At 37.9% G+C, this 22,868-nt stretch overlaps 2 protein-coding genes across 2 annotated transcripts in view; both read left to right on the forward strand.

Annotated features, from left to right (window-relative positions):
* The first annotated feature begins 9,717 nt into the window (after positions 1 to 9,717).
* Positions 9,718 to 20,362, forward strand: LOC107560527 (sterile alpha motif domain-containing protein 14-like). The gene is made up of 8 exons (XM_016244741.1): positions 9,718 to 9,787; positions 11,068 to 11,225; positions 12,339 to 12,696; positions 15,939 to 16,026; positions 16,241 to 16,309; positions 16,427 to 16,562; positions 18,077 to 18,190; positions 20,093 to 20,362. Exons 1-8 carry the CDS (start codon positions 9,718 to 9,720, stop codon positions 20,252 to 20,254), a joined length of 1,155 nt encoding a protein of 384 aa, XP_016100227.1. The 3' UTR covers positions 20,255 to 20,362.
* A 1,592-nt stretch (positions 20,363 to 21,954) lies between these two features.
* LOC107560528 (mediator of RNA polymerase II transcription subunit 24-like) overlaps positions 21,955 to 22,868 on the forward strand; it is a 20,806-nt gene continuing 19,892 nt past the window's right edge. The window contains exons 1-2 of the mRNA XM_016244743.1: positions 21,955 to 22,053; positions 22,247 to 22,393. Coding sequence (XP_016100229.1) covers positions 22,264 to 22,393 — 130 coding nt within the window. The 5' untranslated portion in view covers positions 21,955 to 22,053; positions 22,247 to 22,263. The remainder of the gene's footprint in view (positions 22,054 to 22,246; positions 22,394 to 22,868) is intronic.

Here is a 22,868-nt window from a genome sequence, read left to right on the forward strand (position 1 = left end):
TGACTCACTAGATTCGTTCAAAAACGCACTTTCATTGAATGAATGAAACTCAGCTGTGTTTGCTTTTAGAGATGCGCAGCGGCTGAGCTGTTACTATATTTTGAACTATTTTCGTTAAAGAAATAGAGCAGTACTTGTTTACTGGACTGTTGTATTGAATAAATATCACATTTGCAAACTCCCTTAATAACTATTAAAAGCGGTCACTCTCCTTATCCGCGATCTGTGGGCACACAGAAAATGAGTGCGCGCGAGTGAGTTCTCAAGACTCAAAAGCATGTGCAAATGATACGTTCCGTCATCTCTCATCCTGTTATAAGCGCGGAACCTGCGGGAATGAGTACAATTGTAATTAATAGCCGCAATCCCGGGCCGAAATTCAAGTCCTGCTCGGTGTTCTCTGCTAAAAACCCGACTGTGAATGATGCGAGCGGCGTCACTATGTTGTCACTGAGAAGCTGCAGCCATGGCCGGGAATGATTTTTGGTGTGCCGGCAGAACAACAACAACAATGCGCTACATGTTTCTTTTCCCCAAAATTTCCAGTTGACGGAAATCCGTCGTAGCGATGGAAAAATGTAATCCCTGCATAAACTATATTGATTTAAAATTTAATTCAAGCACTTTCAAGGACCTATGTTTGTTTTCAAGTACTTTCCAGGCCTTGAATCCATATATCTAAAATTCAAGTCCTGGCACATATGTGATGTCTCTGCAGTTCATTCTCCCATCCTCATCAAACACCCACATTTGCTAAACAGGAGAGAGAAAGCAAAGAAATGTTGGGTCATTCTATAGTACAGTTGTGATGGCACTTCCATCTGAAAATATGAGCTGGCCAGGTTCTTCATAGAATGAAGGAGACTCAACCTCTTAACTTGATTCTTGAAAGCATTCTTGCCTTAGTAAAGTGAGTGAACACTTCAGAATAATCATTCTACTGTTGACATGCATTATTCATAAACAGTAGGTGCCCGTGGCCCTAATAAATATGACCTTTCAGGAGATGTGGATGATCTCTACCTGAGTAACAGGCTCCACTGAGCCTATATATATATATGTGTGTGTCTGGCTGGAGCAGGATATGCTCCAGCTGGGTCTTCTTCTGATAAATCCTTTCCACAGACAGACGCTTCCCATCTTTCTTGGGCTTACTGAGAGCCTTATTCTCAAACAAACTAAAAAAAAAAAAAAACACAATGTTACAGCAATTATGATGCATTGTAAGATTGATAAAAAAAAGGTTTTCTGCGTTATATTATGTTGCGGGTCAATTTGACCCAGTGATTGTTGCTAGCACAATGCACTACTGTTTGAGCTTCAGTATTAGTAGTTTGAAAATACAAGGGTTTGAGAGGTGTTATTAGGGTGAAGGCCAGTCTTATTCTATAAAGCATTTTGTACAAAATCTGCATGAGCATAGTGCCATCAATATTGTGACCAATTTACTAAAAACAATAAGTCTAAAGTTTAACACGCATCTCCAAAAAGCTACAGGTTTAGTGCCAAAATTTGCACCCTGCCAGATTATGCACCCCCAAGTATTAGGAGTAGGTGTGGGGGAGAGGTTAGGATTAGGGGTGGGGTTGGGATTAGGCTATCAGGTAGCGACTTCAACGAGGGGGTGCATAATCTGGCAGGGGTGCAGAATTCGGTACAACAGGTGTCAACTTTTAGGAGTGCACTGATAACCTCAAAGCTTAACAGGTATGCAACACTAAAAACCACAAAATGTAAATCTTAGTGAACAGTCGTCTAAATGAGCAAAAAAAAATAAAGCATCACTTTCTCTTTCTGCATTTGTGGTGACGCATGTCTCCAACACCAATGTACCAGCTCATTGTAACAGTATGGAACTGTAGCGGAAACGATGGTTACCATTACCATGGTAACTTTTTTACTCTTGAGGAATCCATTTTACTGAACTCGTTCCTAGTGCATAATCTGGCAGGGGTGCAGAATTCGGTACAACAGGTGTCAACTTTTAGGAGTGCACTGATAACCTCAAAGCTTAACAGGTATGCAACACTAAAAACCACAAAATGTAAATCTTAGTGAACAGTCGTGTAAATGTGCAAAAAAAAATAAAGCATCACTTTCTCTTTCTGCATTTGTGGTGACGCATGTCTCCAACACCAATGTACCAGCTCATTGTAACAACAGTATGGAACTGTAGCGGAAACGATGGTTACCATTACCATGGTAACTTTTTTACTCTTGAGGAATCCATTTTACTGAACTCGTTCCTAATATGCAATATACAATGTAACGCAAAAGCGCAGGGACGATAAAGAGCAATGCATTACTCTTAAAGGGGTCATATGATACGATTAAATTTTTTTCTTTCTCTTTGGAGTGTTACAAGCTCTTGGTGCATAAAGATCTGTAAAGTTGCAAAGACTAAAGTCTCAAATCCAAAGAGATATTCTTTATAAAAGTTAAGAGTCAGCCACACCTACCTAAAACGGCTCGTTCGAACACGCCCCCACATATCTACCTCACTATGTGGGAATATTTGCATAACGCCGCCCAAATGTTCACGCAAAGAAAGAAGGCGTAACTTTTATTCTCGCTGTAGTATTGTTGCCGCTGCCGCCATGTCCTGAAGACGCTGTGTTTTTCGTTGTGAAAGCGAAACTACTTTGTTTGGTCTTCCAAAAGAGGACGATATCCGCTTCGTCATGCCTGGAGCTGATCCGTGCTGAATACTTTAACTTAGTGCTGTGGATCACCGGATCGGCTTTCACCGTTTTCACCGCTCCTTCACCGGGACCGCCATTCTCGACCCCGCCGCCTCAGCTCACTCTTGCCCGGCTTCAGCTCACGCTAAACCGGGGCTTTCGCTCACGCTAGGCCGATGTGTTTTTCGTTGTGAAAGCGAAACTACTTTGTTTGGTCTTCCAAAAGAGGACGATATCCGCTTCGTCATGCCTGGAGCTGATCCGTGCTGAATACTTTAACTTAGTGCTGTGGATCACCGGATCGGCTTTCACCGTTTTCACCGCTCCTTCACCGGGACCGCCATTCTCGACCCCGCCGCCTCAGCTCACTCTTGCCCGGCTTCAGCTCACGCTAAACCGGGGCTTTCGCTCACGCTAGGCCGATGTGTTTTTCGTTGTGAAAGCGAAACTACTTTCAACTTAGTGCTGTGGGTCGCCGGCACATTTTATGGAGGACTGTTTACTGATCCTGGGAGAGTAACGTTAGACTAAAATGGCGGCAGTTCTGACTCACGCAAGTACGTTTTCTGATGATTTTTGCCACTGATGATGGCAGGTATTCGGCCAATCACAACGCACTGGACAGCTGGCCAATCACAGCACACCTCGCTTTTTCAGACCGATGAGCTTTGTAAAAATCGATGCGTTTCAAAAAGGCGGGTCATAGAGGAGAAACAATAATGTACAGTATGTGGAAAATAATGTGTTTTGTTTACTTTAAACCGCATAAACACATTTCATTACACCAAATACACATATGACCCCTTTAACAACACAGTACAAAAAACTAAAACTACTACCAGAACGATCTCTAGTGTCCATAGTTAACATATATCAACTAAACACATATGATAGTCGTGTAGCGTACTGGAACAAAACACTGTTAATATCTAAACCCTAAAGTAACTACTATTATGAGTACTTGAACAATATGAACAAATAGACAATATGATACTGTATCCCACAGAATTACAGGTTGCTTATTGGAAGGGCATTTAACAAATACCATGTATTCTTTTAACTAATGTTTTTTTTTTTTACTTACCTTCAGAGGTCCTTCTGTTCCAGCCATTCTCGTCTAGCACGAAACGAAACCATTTAAACTATAATACAAACAGATCTTTCCTGCACTACTGTCAAATCACTAACCCTTCTGAATTACGGAAGATGCCTCAAACTATCTGAATTGATGTTATGAACGCATGAACTATTCCAGTGACACGCGCGACTAAAAACCCGAGTCTCACTAACCGCTTTACAAATTTCAAATCACTCATATGCGTGCTAACGCCAAGGTCGCTGGCCAATCACTGTCAGGAGTGGGTTGGGTTTTTTTGCATTTCTAACCATTGGCGTTAAAGATTGTGAGCAGCGACCCGCCTCCTTTCATTGGTCCAATAACAAAGGCGATAACACCCGTTGATCCAATTCGATTTTTGTTCCGGTCTGTCTCACGGTCAAACGGTCAGGCTCAGCATAGGAAAATGTTTACGCTGTTGCTATTATATTTCTGTGAATGGCATAAAATAAATTAAGAAAAGGATCCGAAGAATGAGAGTTTGAGGATAAAATATATTAAATCACATTTAGATGTTTATAACCTTTATTCTTAACGTTATCTCTTCTAATAATTATCATTTAAAAAGCAATATTAAAAATATAGCAACATATTACGTACGAAAAATAGTCATATATTGAATTATAACTGTAAAAACATTATTCAACCTTTAAATTAATTGAGAAACAAATGTTATCATTAGTATGCATATTAAACTCATATTTATATATGTCTTTGAAGTTAACTTGTGTGATGTGATTGCATTTTGAAAGACGATAATCCACTTCAGGCCTAATATAGGCATATCTACCATATATAGCCTACACCTAAGTACCTTTTTTAATTTAAATATATTTGTAAGTGAAATGGAAGCAGACACACATAGATTTCCTCTGTGATGGGGCTTAAGAGCTGATTGGTTGTTGGAGTGGTAATAACATTGATTCATGATGCACATGTGCCTCTACCTCCCTCCCCATTCTCTCTCTCTCTCTCTCTCTCTCTCTCGCTCTCTCTCTCTTCTCTCTCTCTCTCTCTCTCTCTCTCTCTCTCTCTCTCTCTCTCTCTCTCTCTCTCGCTCTCTCTCTCTCTCTCTCTCTCTCTCGCTCTCTCTCAGCATCCTTCATTTCATCACTGTTCTTGGGTGTGTACAGCAGTGTCTGACATTCTGTTGCTGAGAACTATGTGTGTGTGAGTGTGTACAGGCAGAGTAGCCCAATGACGTTGTAAATTTGTGCTCATCCAGAAACAGAAGTCCTCCAGCAGCATCCCGTGAGCAGGCCAGAGGAGCAGTATGATCAGCCCATCCCAGGAGCTGAGCTTTGCTGTGGGATACTCAACTACATAGAGGTGAGTCTGTTTATCTAGCTTTTCTCTTCCATCCTGCCCCCCTTCCATCCGTTTTTCTAAATTAAATATGCATGATTTACCTCTGATTGTCATCTGCAGCTCTTATAGCAGAGGTGAGCTATATTAATGCTTGCTTTAAATAATTTTTTTACACGTTTTTCGTGATCAGGCATTGTGTGTATTAAATACAAGGTTATACATCTCTGCGTAGCCAAGGAAATGTTGATGAATATGTACCATTTTTATTGTTTTATCCCTGCAGTGAAAGTAAGCTTTTATTTGCTGGTATGTGCACACAGGTCAGATGAGTCCCCTCCCATCTCCATATTGATTTGTTTTCTATTGCCTTTCCCTGCCTGTCAGCTACTTAGCAGCCCTACCCCCCCTAATTCTTATAGATGAGATAATATGTGTGTGTGGGGGGGGGGGGGTGGCCATTAGCTTCGTATCCCCATCACAGTGAGATGACTTGTGAAAGTGAGGCCCTTATAGGAATACAGTCAGTTGCCTAGACAGTCAGATTACATGATTTCTTAATAAGAACCAAAAAAGTTAGGTGTTTGCTATAAAATTGTAGTCCTGTCTTGTGTTTATTCTGTATTTAGTGACTGTTTAGCCCAAAAAAGGTCCAAAAACTGTCTCTGGGGCAGAATCATTTCAAAAGGTACTAATATGCACCTTTTAGGTAAATAAAGCACGAAAGTAACAGCTTTTGTACCTTTTTTTTTGACAGTGTAGAAGAGGCCTGGTTAATGGGTCAGGTGTTTAAACACAACCACAGGGGAGGTGAACCTTTTTCAACCACCTCTCCTAATCACAATCCCTCTTTCTACTCGCTATTCCATCACTGTAAAAATGCTGCAGTAAAAACCTGTTAATTGGTTAACGGTAAGTTATTTGGTAAAAAAAAAAAAAAATACTAATAGATCTAATTGGACATTTTGTGTAATTTTACAGTTCACATTGAAGTGTTTGGCTTCACAGGATTTTTGTACAGGGTTTGAAGTTGCAGCATGCGGAGTCAGTGTCTAACCACAGGAGTTAGTGCTGAGATCTGAAAACAAGTTGGGAGAAGAAAGATTTTGGCTATGGAATAGAGTACCGTGTGACAGAGCCTAAAAATACAGAATGTTTATGAGCATGTTCCCACTCCCCCAGACCCAATAAGCAGCCTACAACATTTATTTATTTAGTAATTTATTAGACACTTTTATCCAAAGCGACTTACAAATGAGGACAACAGAAGCAATCAATTGTAGTATTAAAACAACTAAAACAGATCCAAAACTAAAAGCTAAAACTTTATAAATACTACCTATACACATTTTAAAAATAAAGAGATTAAAAAAAAATGACAAATGCATACAACAAAATTTCAAAACTTAACATTTAAATGAAAAACAAAAAAATAAACACCAATAAACAACTACTGTACATATGTGTATATACAACCATACACACATACATATATACTGTATTATTACATACACTTTTATAAATTCAATATTTATATTATTTAATTTCCATGTAGTTTGATGAAGTATTAAATAACTCAAATTAAATAGAAACTAAAAACTTAATAAAAGGCCTATACAGACATAATGTAACTAAAATTAAAAATAAAGAACAAATACAAATAATACAAATCAAATGACAGTAGTGGTAGTTTATCAGTAAACCTAAAAAATAACACTGCCAAACACACATGCTAAAAAACAACAACTTACTTACACATAGTAAGAAATGGTTATTAAAACTGAAACAGAAGTGAAACAAGTAATAGGAAATAGGAGAAATAAAAAGCGATACTTATCTATCCTTTGCCGGTGTCCTGCCCGGTAGAGTCGATGGTCTTTACACTCTTCGTTCTTCATGCGACGGCGGTCGTGGTAAACTAAGCTTTTTTATACCCGTCTAACAAAATACTAAATTAATTCAGCTGGACACACTTTCCTTATTTTTTTCAACAACAAATGGCCAAGCAAGCGCAAACACTGACAAGATACGCAATACAGAATGAGACCAAACGCGATATCAGCACATCTCCACACAGTAAACAAAACAAGCGTTTCCTAGCAATGACAACTGCACTAAACACTAATGAGACAAGTAAATACACTTACAACATAAGAGTGCATTAGTGCACACAAGCTTTTTCTGTGTCGTTGATTCCATAAGTTTTTTTTTTTTCGTTCATTTTTCACATTGGGTTTTTAAAAAAGTCTTTGTTCAAGTGTTATAAGCCATGAACCAGGCCAACCAGCTATGAGGTGTATCACAACATTACATACTTCATTTGAAGCAAATAAGTATTTGAAAATGTTACAAGGTACAATATTATGTGTACTTACAGGGATAGTTCACCAAAAAAAAACAAAAAAAAATTATAATTCTGTCATCATTTACTCACCCTCACTTTGTTGCAAACCTGTATGAGTTTCTCATATGAGACATTTCTTCTGCTGAACACAAAATAAGATATTTTGAAGAATGACCAAACAGTTGACGGTAGCCATTGATTTCCATAGTATGGGGAAAAAAAATATATGGAAGTCAGTGACTACTGTCAACTGTTTGGTTACTAACATTTTTCAAATATCTTCTTTTGTGTTCAGCAGAAAAATGAAAAAATAAATAATCATGCAGTTTTGGAACAACATGAGGGTGAGTAAATGATAACATAATTACAATTTTGGGGTAAACTATTCCTTTAACGCGTTAGTGAGGGAATTAACTACAATCCAAGCATTGCGAATGACATAAATCAAAAATGATGAAGAAATATAAAACTATTAATTTATAGTCGTTGATTACATTAAAGTTTATTGCATTGTTTATTGTTTTTATTTTAATTTTTTAAGTGTTTTGACAACATAGCGAGACCGACTCGATTACATAATTTGCAGTGCTGCATGGGAGTGGGTGTTCCCTGCAAACTTTTTTGCTTTGATTTTCTTGCCACAACTGTACAGAATTTTTTGTGCATGACTGTGTAATTTCTCTGTATAGCATCATGGGTAATGTAGTTTTTCACCACCGATTCAGCTGTTAAACGTGATTACTTTAAAAATAGGTTAAAATAATGTGTGCTGATGGCCATTGTAAAGACTTTAAGTCTATCCCTCACAGCCTCATTTTCATCTGCATTAAATTCAATATTGTATCTAAACTGACTAAGGTCTATACATAGTATGTGTGCTATGCATAGTATGCACATTTTCTGTAGGCGTGAAATATTTGGATTATTTGCGTTTCCCAAAATATGCACTGTACAACAAAGCATATGCTCAAAAAAAATGGTGGTACAAAACAACTAGGGTAGTACCCTTTCAAAAGGTACATTATTTACCCCAAAGGGTGCATAGTAGTAACTATGTACCTTTTGAAAGGGTACCACCCCAATGACAGCTTTTGTACTATTTTTTCAGAGACATGTAATGTCATATCCCACAATGCTGTGCTCTCAGTTGATGTAACGTAATATGACTGCTTTTGGCTGCTTTTACTGCCTTAATCACCACTTGTAATTAAAAATTCATTGTGATGAGGTCATGTGACGAACAGTGATGTCATGTGACAACAAAGTGTCATAGTACTGACCAAATGTTTATAAAAAAATTTTTTTTCTTTTTTTTAAAGTACATTTCCGCTACACGTTACAATATTACTTTTTAAAACAATACAGTATAGAATTCAAATAAATACACAAAAGTCCCTGATAAAAACTGCTGAATTTGACCACAGCATAATAATTTGGACTTTGCTATTGTTTGATGTTTGATGGCTTGTGACCATCCATCTTCCTCTTGATCACATTCCAAAGGTTTTCAATGGGGTTCAGGTCTGGAGATTGGGCTGACAGGGTCTTGATCTGGTTGTCCTCCATTCACACCTTGATTGACCTGGCTGTGTGGCATGGAGCATTGTCCTGCTGGGAAAAAACAAAAAAAACAATCATCAGAGATCAGAGACATGTAATGTCATATCCCACAATGCTGTGCTCTTAGTTGATGTAACGTAATATGACTGCTTTTGGCTGCTTTTACTGCCTTAATCACCACTTGTAATTAAAAATTCATTGTGATGAGGTCATGTGACGAACAGTGATGTCATGTGACAACAAAGTGTCATAGTACTGACCAAATGTTTATAAAAAAAAAAAAATTCTTTTTTTTTTTAAAGTACATTTCCGCTACACGTTACAATATTACTTTTTAAAACAATACAGTATAGAATTCAAATAAATACACAAAAGTCCCTGATAAAAACTGCTGAATTTGACCACAGCATAATAATTTGGACTTTGCTATTGTTTGATGTTTGATGGCTTGTGACCATCCATCTTCCTCTTGATCACATTCCAAAGGTTTTCAATGGGGTTCAGGTCTGGAGATTGGGCTGACAGGGTCTTGATCTGGTTGTCCTCCATTCACACCTTGATTGACCTGGCTGTGTGGCATGGAGCATTGTCCTGCTGGGAAAAAACAAAAAAAACAATCATCAGAGTTGGAGAACATTGTCAGAGCAGAAGTAAGCAAGTTTTCTTCCAGGACAACTTTAGCTTGATTCATGCACCCTTCACAAAGACGAATGTGCCCAATTCCAGCCTTGCTGAAGCACCCCCAGATCATCACCGGTCCTCCACCAAATTCCACAGTGGGTGTGAGACACTGTGACTCGTAGGCCTCTCCAGGTCTCCGTCTAACCTTTAGATGACCAGGTGTTGGGTAAAGCTGAAAACTGGACTCATCAGAGAAGGTCCTTATGGTCTTTTGCAAACCTCAGCCTGGCTCTTCTTTGCTTCTCATTGATGTCTTCTTTTCTAGCTTTGCACTTTGACTTCAGCCCTGCCCGTAGGAGCCTGTTTCGAACCGTCCTCACTCTGCCGGTCTGTAGCTTTGTTGTCCCCAATCTCTGCAGCTTGACCTTGTTCTTATGAACCTCTGTCTTTTGGAAGCAGCAACGATGGAAGCAGCCTGATGCTCACTGTATCCCTCTGCCAGGAAAGCCAGATTTGAATCCTTCTTGTCCTCACTCACAACTTTTCTTTTCAACTCTTTTGGCATGATCAATAGTTATTATTTGATTCCAATTACTGGTACTACTAACACTGTTTTTGCCATCCAGCTGGTCCTGTTCCAGAGCTGTATGTATGTATTTTGTATTATTTAATTATTTATTTATTAATTATAGGTTTCACAGAGCCATTTAAATCACAACAAATGTATATTCATGAATACAATCATGTAGAATTGTGCAATTCACTACCTCACTCTAAAAACAAAATATCGAAATAGGAAAACTCATGAAATTCTCATTGGTCTGTAGCTCTAAGTTTGTATTTTGCACACATCTACGCACTTCACAGTGCCATTCTTTCACTTTAGTGTATTTGTTAGTGTGTTTGTGTACTTCCTGTTTGACTGACCCTCACACACACACACACACACACACACACCCAGGGTGTACATGAGGAACGGCTACCCATCATTCATGTAAGTAATCTAGGCTGTTGACAGCTTAATAGAGCTTCAGGCCTGCTTTACGGTGTCACTCGATTGTAACGAGCACACTAATGTGTGCATGAGTGTGTGTTGAGAGCAGTGCAGCAGTGCAGCATTTTCATCATATCTGTGGTGTTAGTTTGTGCATCTTGGTCTACACACCCTCAGAAAAAAGCTGTCAATGGGGCAGTACCTTTTCAAAAGGTACACTTGTGTACCTTTTAGGTACTAATATGTACACTTTAGGTACTAATATATACCTTTAAGGTACCAATATGGACTGTTTAGGTACAAAGGTGTGCCTTTTGAAAAGGTACCACCCCAGTGACAGCTTTTGTATCTTTTTTTCTGAGAGTGCATGTTTGCCTCCAAATGCTCAATATCAAAAGAACTCAGGGAGTAAACATATACGCCTATGTGTTTTATACCACATTAGATCTGACGGAGGCAGTTCCAGAGACCGAACGACTTGACAGCAGCCTACAGAAAGCCAAAGCACAACTGTCAATCAAAACCAGGAGGCATCGACCCTCCCGAACCCGCCTGAGAGACAGCGTGAGCTCGATAGATGGAGATGACAGCACTGATAGAATGGTGTGTGTGTGTATGCTGTAGATTTCATGCATCTGATTGAATGAGTAGTTCACTCAAAAAGGACAATTCTGTCATGTGTCATGTTATTGACTCACCCTTGTGTTATTCCAAACTCATGTTGTTAAAAGGAACATCATCAATAATTTTTTTTTTTTGATGGAGTACCAGTCCTGACTCACTTAGTGCCCTATAGGTAAGAAAAGAATGGACTGACGTCATTATAAGCACTATAAATAAGCAAGAATACAGTAAAAACAGTAAAATTATGAAATATTATTACAATTTAAAATAAAATTTAAAAATAAATTTTTTTTAATGTAATTTATTCATGTGATGGCAAACCTTAATTTTTAGCAGCCATTACTCCAGTCTTCAGTGGCAAAGACATTGAAATGGAACAGTAGAAAACCAATAAAAATATTTTGTAAAAATGATAAAATCTTCCCTTCCACCAAAGCTCTTTATTGGAACTATCATGGTGCTTTTTGGTGGTCATTTTTGGAGATAACAGTCATCATCATCATCAAAAAAAAAAAAAAAAACTCTGTGAAGATTTTTTATTTTTTTAAATTATCCTTTTGTGTTCCTCAGAAGAAGAAAAAAATAACAGCATACGTATGTATTTAATACAGAATTTTCATTTTTAGGTAGACTATTCCTTTAAATGCAATTTTGAAATATAAACACTACAGTTGTGTTATTTTGGTATAACTGAAAAACAATTATAGTTTTTATTATAATTTTGAATAATTTTTATATTTCATGTTTTAATTTTAATTTTAGTTAAAGTTTAGTAATTTTGTAGTCTTTTTGTCATATATGTTTTTTGAATATGTATATATAGAGATTTTATATTTCAGTTTTAGTTTTAGTTATTTGAGTACATCAGGTTAAACTAAATGAAAATGAGAAATGTTACTTTGGCAACAAGCTGAAATAAAATATGTTTAAGATTTTTTTATATATATATTTTATTAGATTTCAGTTAATGTTTATTTTATTTCAAGTAACTTTTTTTATGGTTTTAGTTTTAGTTTCAGTTAACCCCGATACACATTTATCCATGTGAGACTCATGGGATATGATATGTCATTGTGTGTGTCTGTGGTCTAGAGTTATGGTGGCTCCGTGCAGACCTCCTCTTCTCCAATCCACCCTTCCTTTCGCTGCTCCTCCCCCTCCTCTGACCTGCTCCTTTCCTCCCCGTCCTCACGGAGAGACCGAACCTTCACCTTTGACCCTTGCACTGTGGTTGGAGAAAGGGAAGCACAGGATGAAAGACGGAGCTACAGGCACCTCCTGAGCACCTCCTCTCAAGAGGCATTGCCCCTCACACCATCTAAGTCTCCCTCCAGACCCTGCGTCCATTCAGAGACATCTTCCCCAGCCCATCTTTGCCAGACGGACCACCTCAAGTCACGTGAGGGCAGCCAACCCCTTCTACACTATGGAGAATACTCACAGAGCGAAGGTTTGACCTGCATTAGATCTTGCATCATTTTACCTGATATATTTGTATATGTATAAATACATATGTAATACTACATTATGATTATTTAATATGATGTGCTAACCACCAAATCAACAAGTTACTTAAAAGTTTAACTTGTACAATAAATGTGAATATGATTCTGAAATGATTTTGATTCTAATAGTTATTCTGATCCTGATTCTGACCTGGATTACTGTAGATTTTAATTTTGAGCTTCTGATCTGGACTAAATTCTGGCCCAGTTGTTTAAAAATGTAATCTAGATCAGAATGATTCATATTTGGGAATCCCTTTTTTTTGCTCTCCTGAATCAGATAATCCTTTTCTGGTAAATAAAAAAAAATGGCGGTGCGCACGGGCGCAGCGGCTTTTGGCTCCCTCACATGATGTCTGTTTTTCAAATGACTCAAGGCGGATGTGGCAGGGCATACAGACCATTACGAATTTCAGGGGCTGTGCTACTACTGTAGGGACTAATTACTCTGCCCAACTGGCGGAGGAGCTGAACTGCTTCTTTGCACCTTTTGAGGCAACCCAGCAAAATACAGTCTCGTCACTTCAGCCTATAGCAGCAGGTAACACCCCTGCACTCACCTTACAGGAGCATGAGGTGAGAAGGGTGCAAAGGTCAGTGAACCCGAGAAAAGCAACTGACCCAGACAGAGTACCTGGGAAGGTACTCAGGGCATGTGCTGACAAAATGACACCGGTTTGCACCAATATCTTCAATCAGTCCTTGTTACAAGCCATCATACCACGCTGCCTGACGTCAGCTACCATCATACCAATCCACAAAACATCTTTGATCCCCAATCAGCCTCAATGACTACCTCCCAGTGGCACTTACAACGGTAATCATGAAATGCTTCGAGAGGCTGGTCTTGTATCATATTAAAGCCACTCTCCCCTCTACCTTTGATGAGCATCAGTTCGCCTACAGACCGAATAGATCTACTGAAGATGCTATAGCTTTAGCTCTGCACACTGTACTGAGTCACCTGGAAAAACATGGAAATTATGTTAGGATGCTGTTCATTGATTATAGTTTAGCATTTAATACCATTATCCCGGACATTCTGGTCTGTAAACTGACAAACCTAGGTCTTCCCACACTCACCTGTCACTGGATTAAGGACTTCCTGACAAACCATTCTCAGGGTGTGAAGATGGGTCCTTATGTCTCCTCCACTCGCTTACTCAGCATTGGCTCTCCACAGGGGTGTGTGCTGAGCCCTCTACTGTATTCACTCTATACATATGATTGTATCACAGTTCATCGCAGTAACACAAGCATCAAATTTGCGGATGATACAACAGTGATTGGCAACAGCCTTATCACTGGGGGAGATGAGATGGACTATAGAGATAAGGTCCAGCAACTAACATCATGGCGTTCAGCTAACAACCTGACCTTAAACACCTCTAAGACAAAAGAGCTCATTATAGACTTCAGAAAGCATAAGATAGATCCGCTCCCTCTATACATCAATGGGGACTGTGTTGAGAGGGTCCAAAGCTTCAAATTTCTGGATACCATCATCTTTGCTGACCTATCCTGGAAGGCACATACTTCAGCGGTTATCAAGAAGGCACGGCAGCGTCTACATTTCTTAAAGGTCCCATGACATGCTGCTTTTTAGATGCTTTTATATAGGCCTAAGTGGTCCCTAGTACTGTATCTGAAGTCTATTTCCCGAAATTCAGCCTTGGTGCAGAATTTCAGCCACTACGAGCCAGTCCCACAATGAGCTTTCCTTAGGACGTGCCATTTTTGTGTCTGTAGCTTTAAATGCTAATGAGGAGGAGAGAGGCGGGGCAACTGCCATGCTTCGCTCGTTTGCAAGCCATGATGTCTCTCGAGGGAAAAAAATATTGCGCTCGCCTCTCACGGTAGTAGCTCATTTTCTCATGGGCGGGCCAAATTCTCTGGGCGGGCAAAGCAGAGAAAGGGGAGGTAACCTTTCCCCGTATGACGACATAAAGGGAAGATTCCTGATTGGGCCGTCTGAGCTTTCATTTTCTCAAAGGCGAAGCAGGATACCCAGGGCTCGGTTTACACCTATCGCCATTTCTAGCCACTGGGGGACCATAGGCAGGCTAGGGGAACTCATATTAATGTTAATAAAACCTCATAAAGTGAAATTTACATGCCATGGGACCTTTAAGGATTCTTAGGAAGAACAATCTAAATGGAAAGTTGCTGGTAAACTTTTACCGCTGTTCTATTGAGAGTGTGTTGACGTATTGCATTATAGTATGGCATGCTAGCTGTTCTGAGGCAGATAAGAAGGGGCTTCAAAGGATCATTAAGACTGCTGAGAGGATCTCTGGCAGTCCCTTACCATCACTGAATGATCTATATATAACTCTCAAGTCCTCAATAAGGTCAAAAATATACTAAAGGACTCAACACACCCTGCTTTTTACTTGTTTCAGCTCTTGCCATCAGGCAGGCGCTACCGATGCTTTAAAACAAGTCTCGTCACTTTCTTTCCTAGAGCCATAAACATTATGAACTCCATTATGCACTGACCTCATATATTCTTCACTTGAATGTTAATCTTACTGTAATGCAGTTTTTCCCCCCCCCTTCAGGGAGACTTTAGCAATAGACATGTGTGCAATATAATTCTCAACTTGCTTGTTGAAAGTTAGTCTTGCGTAACTCGAACTCTTTATTGTGCAAGTACGTAACATTGTTAAATTGGGACTAATGTGTTTGTTAAATGTGCACTATGTGATATATGTAAATTATGTTGGGGGAAGCTATCCTAATTTCATTATACGTGTGTAATGTAATGTTCTAAAAAATTTTGAACAACTCATACTGAAGGTTTGATCCAGTTTGATTACAATCCAATTACAGAATACTTATAATTTGATTACAGAATCCTTTTTTTCTGTTGAGCAACCCATTTTCAAGATATGATCTAATCAAATCAAAAATATGATCAACTTTCTTTTGAAAAACTGATATGTTGTCCCATTTAGAGCACTGGAAATTCAGATTTGGTAATCTGGAAAAATTAGTAATATGTCCTAGGATGATCCAATCCAATTTTGCTTTGAAAAACCGGCACAAAATTAAGATTACCTGATCCTGGATAGCAAAACATGGGATCGACAAATCTGGATCTTTCTGATCCATATTAAATGTTTCAAACAGCTGGGCCCAGAGTCTGATCTGGATTCTGATGGTCGTTTTGATGATCTGTTTTCAGACGACAGTCATGACACAGGCTCTGATGAACCTGATAGTCCAACAGTGCTTCTGGACAAGAAAACCAGGAGACGTTTTCTTGATCTGGGGTTAGTATCTTATGAGTTGCGAACTACAAAATAATAATAATAAATGTTTTTTAATGTTAAAAATGCTGGGACAACTTTAATTTCAACAAGTTTAATTTCTGACAACTGTAAACACTGTCTATGTATGTGAGAGCAAAGTTTGTTCATCATACAGATGCAGTAGTAGTGGCCAGAGTTGGGCTTTAAAGATGATCTGCTTGTTTTTTGTGGGCAGGGTCACTTTACGTCGCACATATGGAAAGGTCAGGAAAGACAGATCCAACAGACTATCAGCAGGAAATCGGTAATTTTGTGTCTGTCCTGCATTTATTCAGCTATTGTCAGTCATCTAAGCACTAGTGTTTCCTTGCATACCTGTATAGATGTAGATGTGTGAGGTATTTTGTGTGTTTGTATCCAGGGATTCAGAGAGGACAGAGAACCGGTCCTCACGTTCCTCTGGTCCACCGTTTGTGCCTTTCTCTTGGTTCAGTGAAAGATTAAGAGGTTCTGGCTCCCCCAAGAACATCCAGTCCCCATCCAGTCCTTTCACCCAGGTAACCTAATCTCATCTAGAGTCCACAGGTTCTATTATTGTTGTATGAGGAAAACTATAGTGCTCCAGTGATGATGTATTTTTACAGGCCAGAAGTTAGAATGCCCCTGGTTCCTTCTACAAAATTTCAAAAGGATTTTTCCTGTTCAGTGTAATGCTGTTTAATGTCCCCCAACAACCTCTGTAATCCCATTTAGCCACTTATTAGCAACTGGCTTTTTCAAAACAAGTGAAAGATTTCAAAATCTAAAAGGGGTATTACTGATGTATTTTATGCCATAGAATAAAACGTGAAAATATATTGAACCTCTGTTCACCACAAACCTTATTTCAGGCATTTAACCAAAAACCTGTAAAAAAAAAAAAAAAAGACTTTAGAATGATGGAACCAAAAATACTATAATGCTAGCTCGTTTCTGAGCTTTTCCAGCTGTTCGATTCAGGAGCATGTGTGCAAGGTGTCTAAAGGTGAAGTGTGTCAATGTTGTGTAATATATATTGTTATGTCACTACGGGACGAGGATGCTCCCCCTCTGGCATACAGGGCCTCATTGTGAGCATACTGGGCAACCGGGGAGCTGTCCATATCTCCCATAGGTGGACCTCGAACACGAGATGATGAAAGAGAACAGTAGGTTACTGTTCGTAACCCTGGTTCTCTGAAACATTAAGTGGAGAGATCCACCAATGGCGCTTTTCCACTGCATGGTACAGCTCAATATGACTCATTTTTGGGGAGGTTTTCCACAGTGTACAGTACCTAGTACCTGTTTTTTTTTTTAGTACCACCTCGGTTGAGGTTCCAAGTGAGCTGTACTTTACCAAAGTAAAGCAAGTTCAGACGTACCACGCAGTGGAAAAGTGCCAAAAAGGAAAGGTAGCTCATGCAGGGGTTTTATGTGCTCAGTTAAGGGGCGTTACCTTACCTGCTATTGGGCACACGCTCCTGCCTATCAAGCCAGACTTGGTGCAACTGGATGCTTCTTCAGAGGTCAGGCATGGATGCCCTTCCCATAGATGGATCTCTCCACTCGATGTTTCAGAGAACCAGGGTTTTGAACAGCAACCTATTGTTTTATGTCATCCCTGCAGCACTCTACGTCTTAAAATCTTAGAAAGAACGGCTGAAGTTTATTTTCACTCTGATATTAATAGTTTAAACAGCACATTTCAAGGACTGAGGGACTGTGCAGTTAAATCCGATAGCAAACCCACAGCATCTGTGTATACAGTATTTAGCATTTCACAAAACGAAGGTAGCCTGATTAATCATGAGGGCCAGAGAGAGGGTCATGAAAAAATGGCAATTGCAAATTACTAACGCTAGTATACGTCAAGAAAAAAAAAGATGATGTGAGCCCTTCAATGGAATGAAAATAATGATAAATACTGCAATTTCTATATAAATTCTCTCAGATTAAATTAATAGCCTCTTTGACAGAGATGAATTATTTATTTTAAACATCCAATAATGGAATATTATAGTGCTGTATCACTCTTTCCGCTTTCTTCAAGGGCTCCAGTACTGATGAGGACTTTGATTCTTCAGTGGGTTTACTGGAAGACTGCAGACCCTGCAAGACTGAGTCATCACAACCCTATCAGACCCTCCCAGAGCATTCAGATGGGGTGAGATAACATAAGTTAAATTATATTGTAGAAATTACCCAGTAGGGCTGCACGATAAATCGAAGTGGAATCGAAATCGCGATTCGACAGAAGCTGCGATTGTCATGAGTATCTTTCACTGAAGCACGGTTCTGTGATCAGCAGTAAATCTCCATCCAAAGGCCAGAGGGTGCTCTCGCGCTGAAACTCCAAATACGCCTCGCAGAAGAAACCCAGGAAATGCCTATAGCGGTAGCTGGATAAACAGAAGATTTAACTGCTTTTATTGATTCAACGTGACTAATAAACACACGATTATGACAATATATGGTTTATCTGTTATTATTATCTGTTGTTATTATTGTTATTATTATTATAATTTTCATTAAAATAAAGTATATTTATAATGCAATGCCTTTATCACTCTTCGATTAATCGTGCAGCCCTATCCAGTCATGTCTAAATTTGGTCAATCCACTTGAGCTACACCTTTAATAGAATAATTCATCCAGATATAAGGCTTAGCTATGTATATGCTGAATAGTTAATACACATAAATAAGTACACTACTAAAAGTACAAAAGTTTGGAATAATATACTGTATATTTTTTTAAAGTCTCTTACATCTCATACTTAAAGAAGTATTCTTATGAAGACTGCATTTGATCAAAAATACAATCAAAACAGTAATATTGTGAAATATTATTGCAATTTAAAACAACTGTTTTCTATTTTAATACATTTTAAAGAAATGTATTCATGTGATGGCAAAGCTGAATTTTCAGCATCATTACTCCAGTCTTCAGTGTCACATGATCCTTCAGAAATCATTCTAATGTGCTGATTTGATTCTCAAGAAACATTTTGAAAACAGTTTATGATACCTAATATTTTTTTCTGGAATTCATGATACCATTTAAAAGTTTGGGCTCAGTAAGATTTAAACAATTATACATTAATACCTTTATTCGGGACACGTTACACGTTACATTTGATCAAAAGTGAAAGTAATTTCCCTTTCAAAGAAATGCTGTTCTTTTGAACTTTCCATTTATCAAAATATCCTGAAAAAATGCATCACGGTTTCCGCAAAAAAAAAGTTAAGCATCAAAATCTGTTTTCAACATTGATAATTATAAAAACCACTATTAACATTAGAGACCCAATAATAATTCATATTAATTGAGCTCAAATAAGCATATTGGAATGATTTCTGAAGGATCATGTTACACTCAAGACTGGAGTAAACTCAGCGTTGCAATCACAGGAATAAATTACATTTTTATAAAATATATGAAAACAGAAAACAGTTCTTTTAAACTGCATTTCTGATCAAATAAATGCAGCCTTGATGAGCATAAAATACTTTTTTTTTTAAATATTAAAACATCTTAATTATTCCAAACCTTTTACTTTTAGTGTATATAAATAAACCTAAGGGTGCAGCTATTTAATGCTAAATCCAAAAAAGGGACAGAAAGGTAGGTTGCAGAACTGCTTGCAATAACATCTTAATATACAGGCAGAACATTAATATAGATTTTTCATGAAGTGCCGTTTCAGTCCTCTCAAATGCAGAGAGGAACATTTGGAGATCGATGGCACTGGCACACTGCTATACAGCATAGAGTCGTTCACCTAGAAAGATAATCATATTATATTGAATTGAAACAGATTCACACTAGCTTAATCATATTAAAGGTGGTTTGTGCTGCATATTCAATTTGTGCTCAGTAAATAAACTGCTGTGCTGTTTGAATATGCTGAAATAAAGCATTTGGTACAGTTGCCTGTTGGTTTGCTTGAGCAGTCTTTCTTCAAACATTACATCTATGACCAACAAAGGTATAGTTTGCTCCTTGTTAAAAAAAACTGTCGCTCTAAAGCATTCTGTCTATATTTTTATTTTATTTATTTTTCCAGAATGGCTGTGACAGCAGTCGTGGCACAGATTTCAGTTTTAAAAAGAAAATGCTTTCTGCTGCTGGTAAAGATAGGACAGAGCGACAGAATGGCGTTCATGGAAAACGGGACAGCGGGAAAAATGGACACAGTGAAGATGGACAAAAATTACTGACCACTTGATGGCATTTCTGAAAGACTGAATTACAATACGCTGCAGGTGCCATTATTATTAATGTCAAACATTGCGTTGGCTTTCACAATGTATTACTGATGGATATAGTAATAAAGATGACTTGCAAAATGTGTTCATTTTACATATTTTACTGAAAAAACTGATTCAGGAACATGTGTGCAAGGTGTCTAAAGGTGAAGTGTGTCATTATTGTGTAATTTACTGTACATTAATGAGATTTCGTCAGCATATTTGTCATGAAAACATTCACAAAAGAACAATTCTGACATATTATTTAGAATTGAGTTCAAGATGTGCTTGAATAATCTGGATTAGGCCTATGGATAACAACTGGACCATGAAGTTAAAAACGTTTCAAAACCAGGCTCAAGCCAGCTTGATGACAGAATTACACTTGACAAAATGAATGACAAATTAGCATAATAACTCATATTCATCAGAATATGTGGACATTTATATGCCATCCCATGTATCATTAGATCTGTCATTACAGAGAGATTAGTTGAGGGGTGTTCTGGGATGAAGGCTATGGCACGAGGATGACAGCAATATCTGGAGTGTTGTGGAACTGTAGAATGTCTGTAGAAATCAATGTGATTTTACAGCTTTAGGCAGAACCTGGATGAGCAACAATTTATTCTACCCAACGGGATGCTGCTTCTGAATCTACGGGCTGGCATGTAGCTACTGTAGTACCAAACGAATGAGCCGAAGAGTACTTTTTAGTGAATCAGAATGATTTAGCACGACCAGTGTATCTTAAAAATGATAATTTGTCCGTCATCGATCTCCTGTACCTCCTCGCCCACTGAGACATTTCGCATCGGACATCAAGACCAGATAGCAATATCAGAATTCTTCTGAGCCGATTCAGTTGAACTGGTTCACAAAGCGAATGATGATGCATTTGTGAATGTGAATTTGAATGATCCAATTACAGCGATTAACAGCTCACTGATTCAATGGTATGGTCAAAGCAATATTTCATTATTAAATATTTCGACTGTGCTAACAGTAATTCATAATGTCAGATTTAGCTCTACCTTTTCTGTAAGACTGAGACAAGCCCAGACTCTTAAAATGTGTATTTTTTTTTTTATATCAAATAGACAAAAGTAACTACTTTTGTACTTTTCCTCAAAGCGTAAAATGAACACTTGTACTTTTACTATAGAGAATGAACCATTTATGGAAAGGAACTGGAATCGTTCAGATAAACCGGAACTATTATAATTATTTTAAGCTCGTATTGATGAAGATTATTATTATTATTATAATTAAGAATACAAATAAGAACGACACCATTATATTTTCAAAATAGCACTGGACTTGGAAACCTTTATTTTTAAGAGTGTGTGGAGTATATGGGGCATTGATTTAATGCTACTTTGATTTATACCATGATACTGAATTAATTACTCAATTATTATGAATTAATTATTACCATAAACACGGATTATGTATTTAAATGAAAGAAACCCGTGGTATTACCATGATGTAGTGTCGAGACATGGTATTACTTATGATGTTACATACGTAATTGTTATAGTGAAAACTATTTCAGCATTTCTTCTAAATCAAAAACACAACGCAACACAATCTCCCGTCCAATCAAGAGACGCTACATCAGATCACCCAATCGGATGGATCTATGCTGCAGTAAACAGACACTTTCGGCCAATCAGAGGACGCGGTCTTACAGACCAATATGGCGGCGTTGAGGTGTGGGGAATTGTAAATGAACAAAAACTTAATTCGTTTACTGCATAAACTGGACTATTTTGTGGTAAGCGGGATTTTAAAAATAAGCAATCATAAATTGGCATGTTATCACATTTTTACACGTCAACTATATACTGTATACGACAAATGTGTGTTAGTTATGAGTAGAGCGGGTATCTGACGTTCTCCTGTCATACACTGGGATGTGACTTTAAACTGAATTTATGCTGTTGATTAATTGATATTTTGATCTATAGTTTAAGAAACAGACAGAATGAAGGTGGTAAATCTGAAGCAGGCTATCCTGCAGGCGTGGAAGGAGCGCTGGAGTGATTACCAATGGGCCATTAACATCAAGAAGAACTGTCCTAAAGGAGCCTCATGGGACTACCTCAATCTAGCAGGTCATATCTAAATGTTTCACCTCATATTCATTAAACAAATATTATACACAACCCAGTTTTAGCCATTTGGAAGCAATTCATTTTGAGGACATATGCACAGGATTATGTTTTAAGCTCTGGTGTATTTTAAAGGGGGCATCATGGTCTTTTCCGGTCTAAATGATCACCAAGGCTTTGATTGATTTTTTAAAATTATTTTAAACACCAAGGTACACCAAGGCTTTGATTAAACATACAGTATAAACAATAATAGTGTGAAATATTATTACAATTTCAATGACCGTTTTCTGTTTTTAAAATATTATTTATTCCTATGATGGCAAAGCTAAATTTTCAGCAGTCATAAAATTATATATATTTTATATAAGAAATTATCATGATTTCCACAAAAATATTAAGGACCAAAAACGTACTATATATATATATATATATATATATATATATATATATATATACACAGTGTGAGCGGAAAGAA

The sequence above is a fragment of the Sinocyclocheilus grahami genome, unplaced genomic scaffold (genome assembly GCF_001515645.1).
Source record: "Sinocyclocheilus grahami isolate Dianchi unplaced genomic scaffold, SAMN03320097.WGS_v1.1 scaffold733.1, whole genome shotgun sequence".
Classification (NCBI taxonomy): domain Eukaryota; kingdom Metazoa; phylum Chordata; class Actinopteri; order Cypriniformes; family Cyprinidae; genus Sinocyclocheilus; species Sinocyclocheilus grahami.

Bases quoted from the DNA above. Each gene is read 5' to 3' on its own strand.
- LOC107560527 (XM_016244741.1), top strand. From the start codon at position 9,718: ATGTGCCCAATTCCAGCCTTGCTGAAGCACCCCCAGATCATCACCGGT. The intron at 11,226-12,338 runs GTGTGTGTGTGT...TCTGTGGTCTAG, and splicing joins ATGACAGCACTGATAGAATG to AGTTATGGTGGCTCCGTGCA. The intron at 18,191-20,092 runs GTGAGATAACAT...TTATTTTTCCAG, and splicing joins TCCCAGAGCATTCAGATGGG to AATGGCTGTGACAGCAGTCG.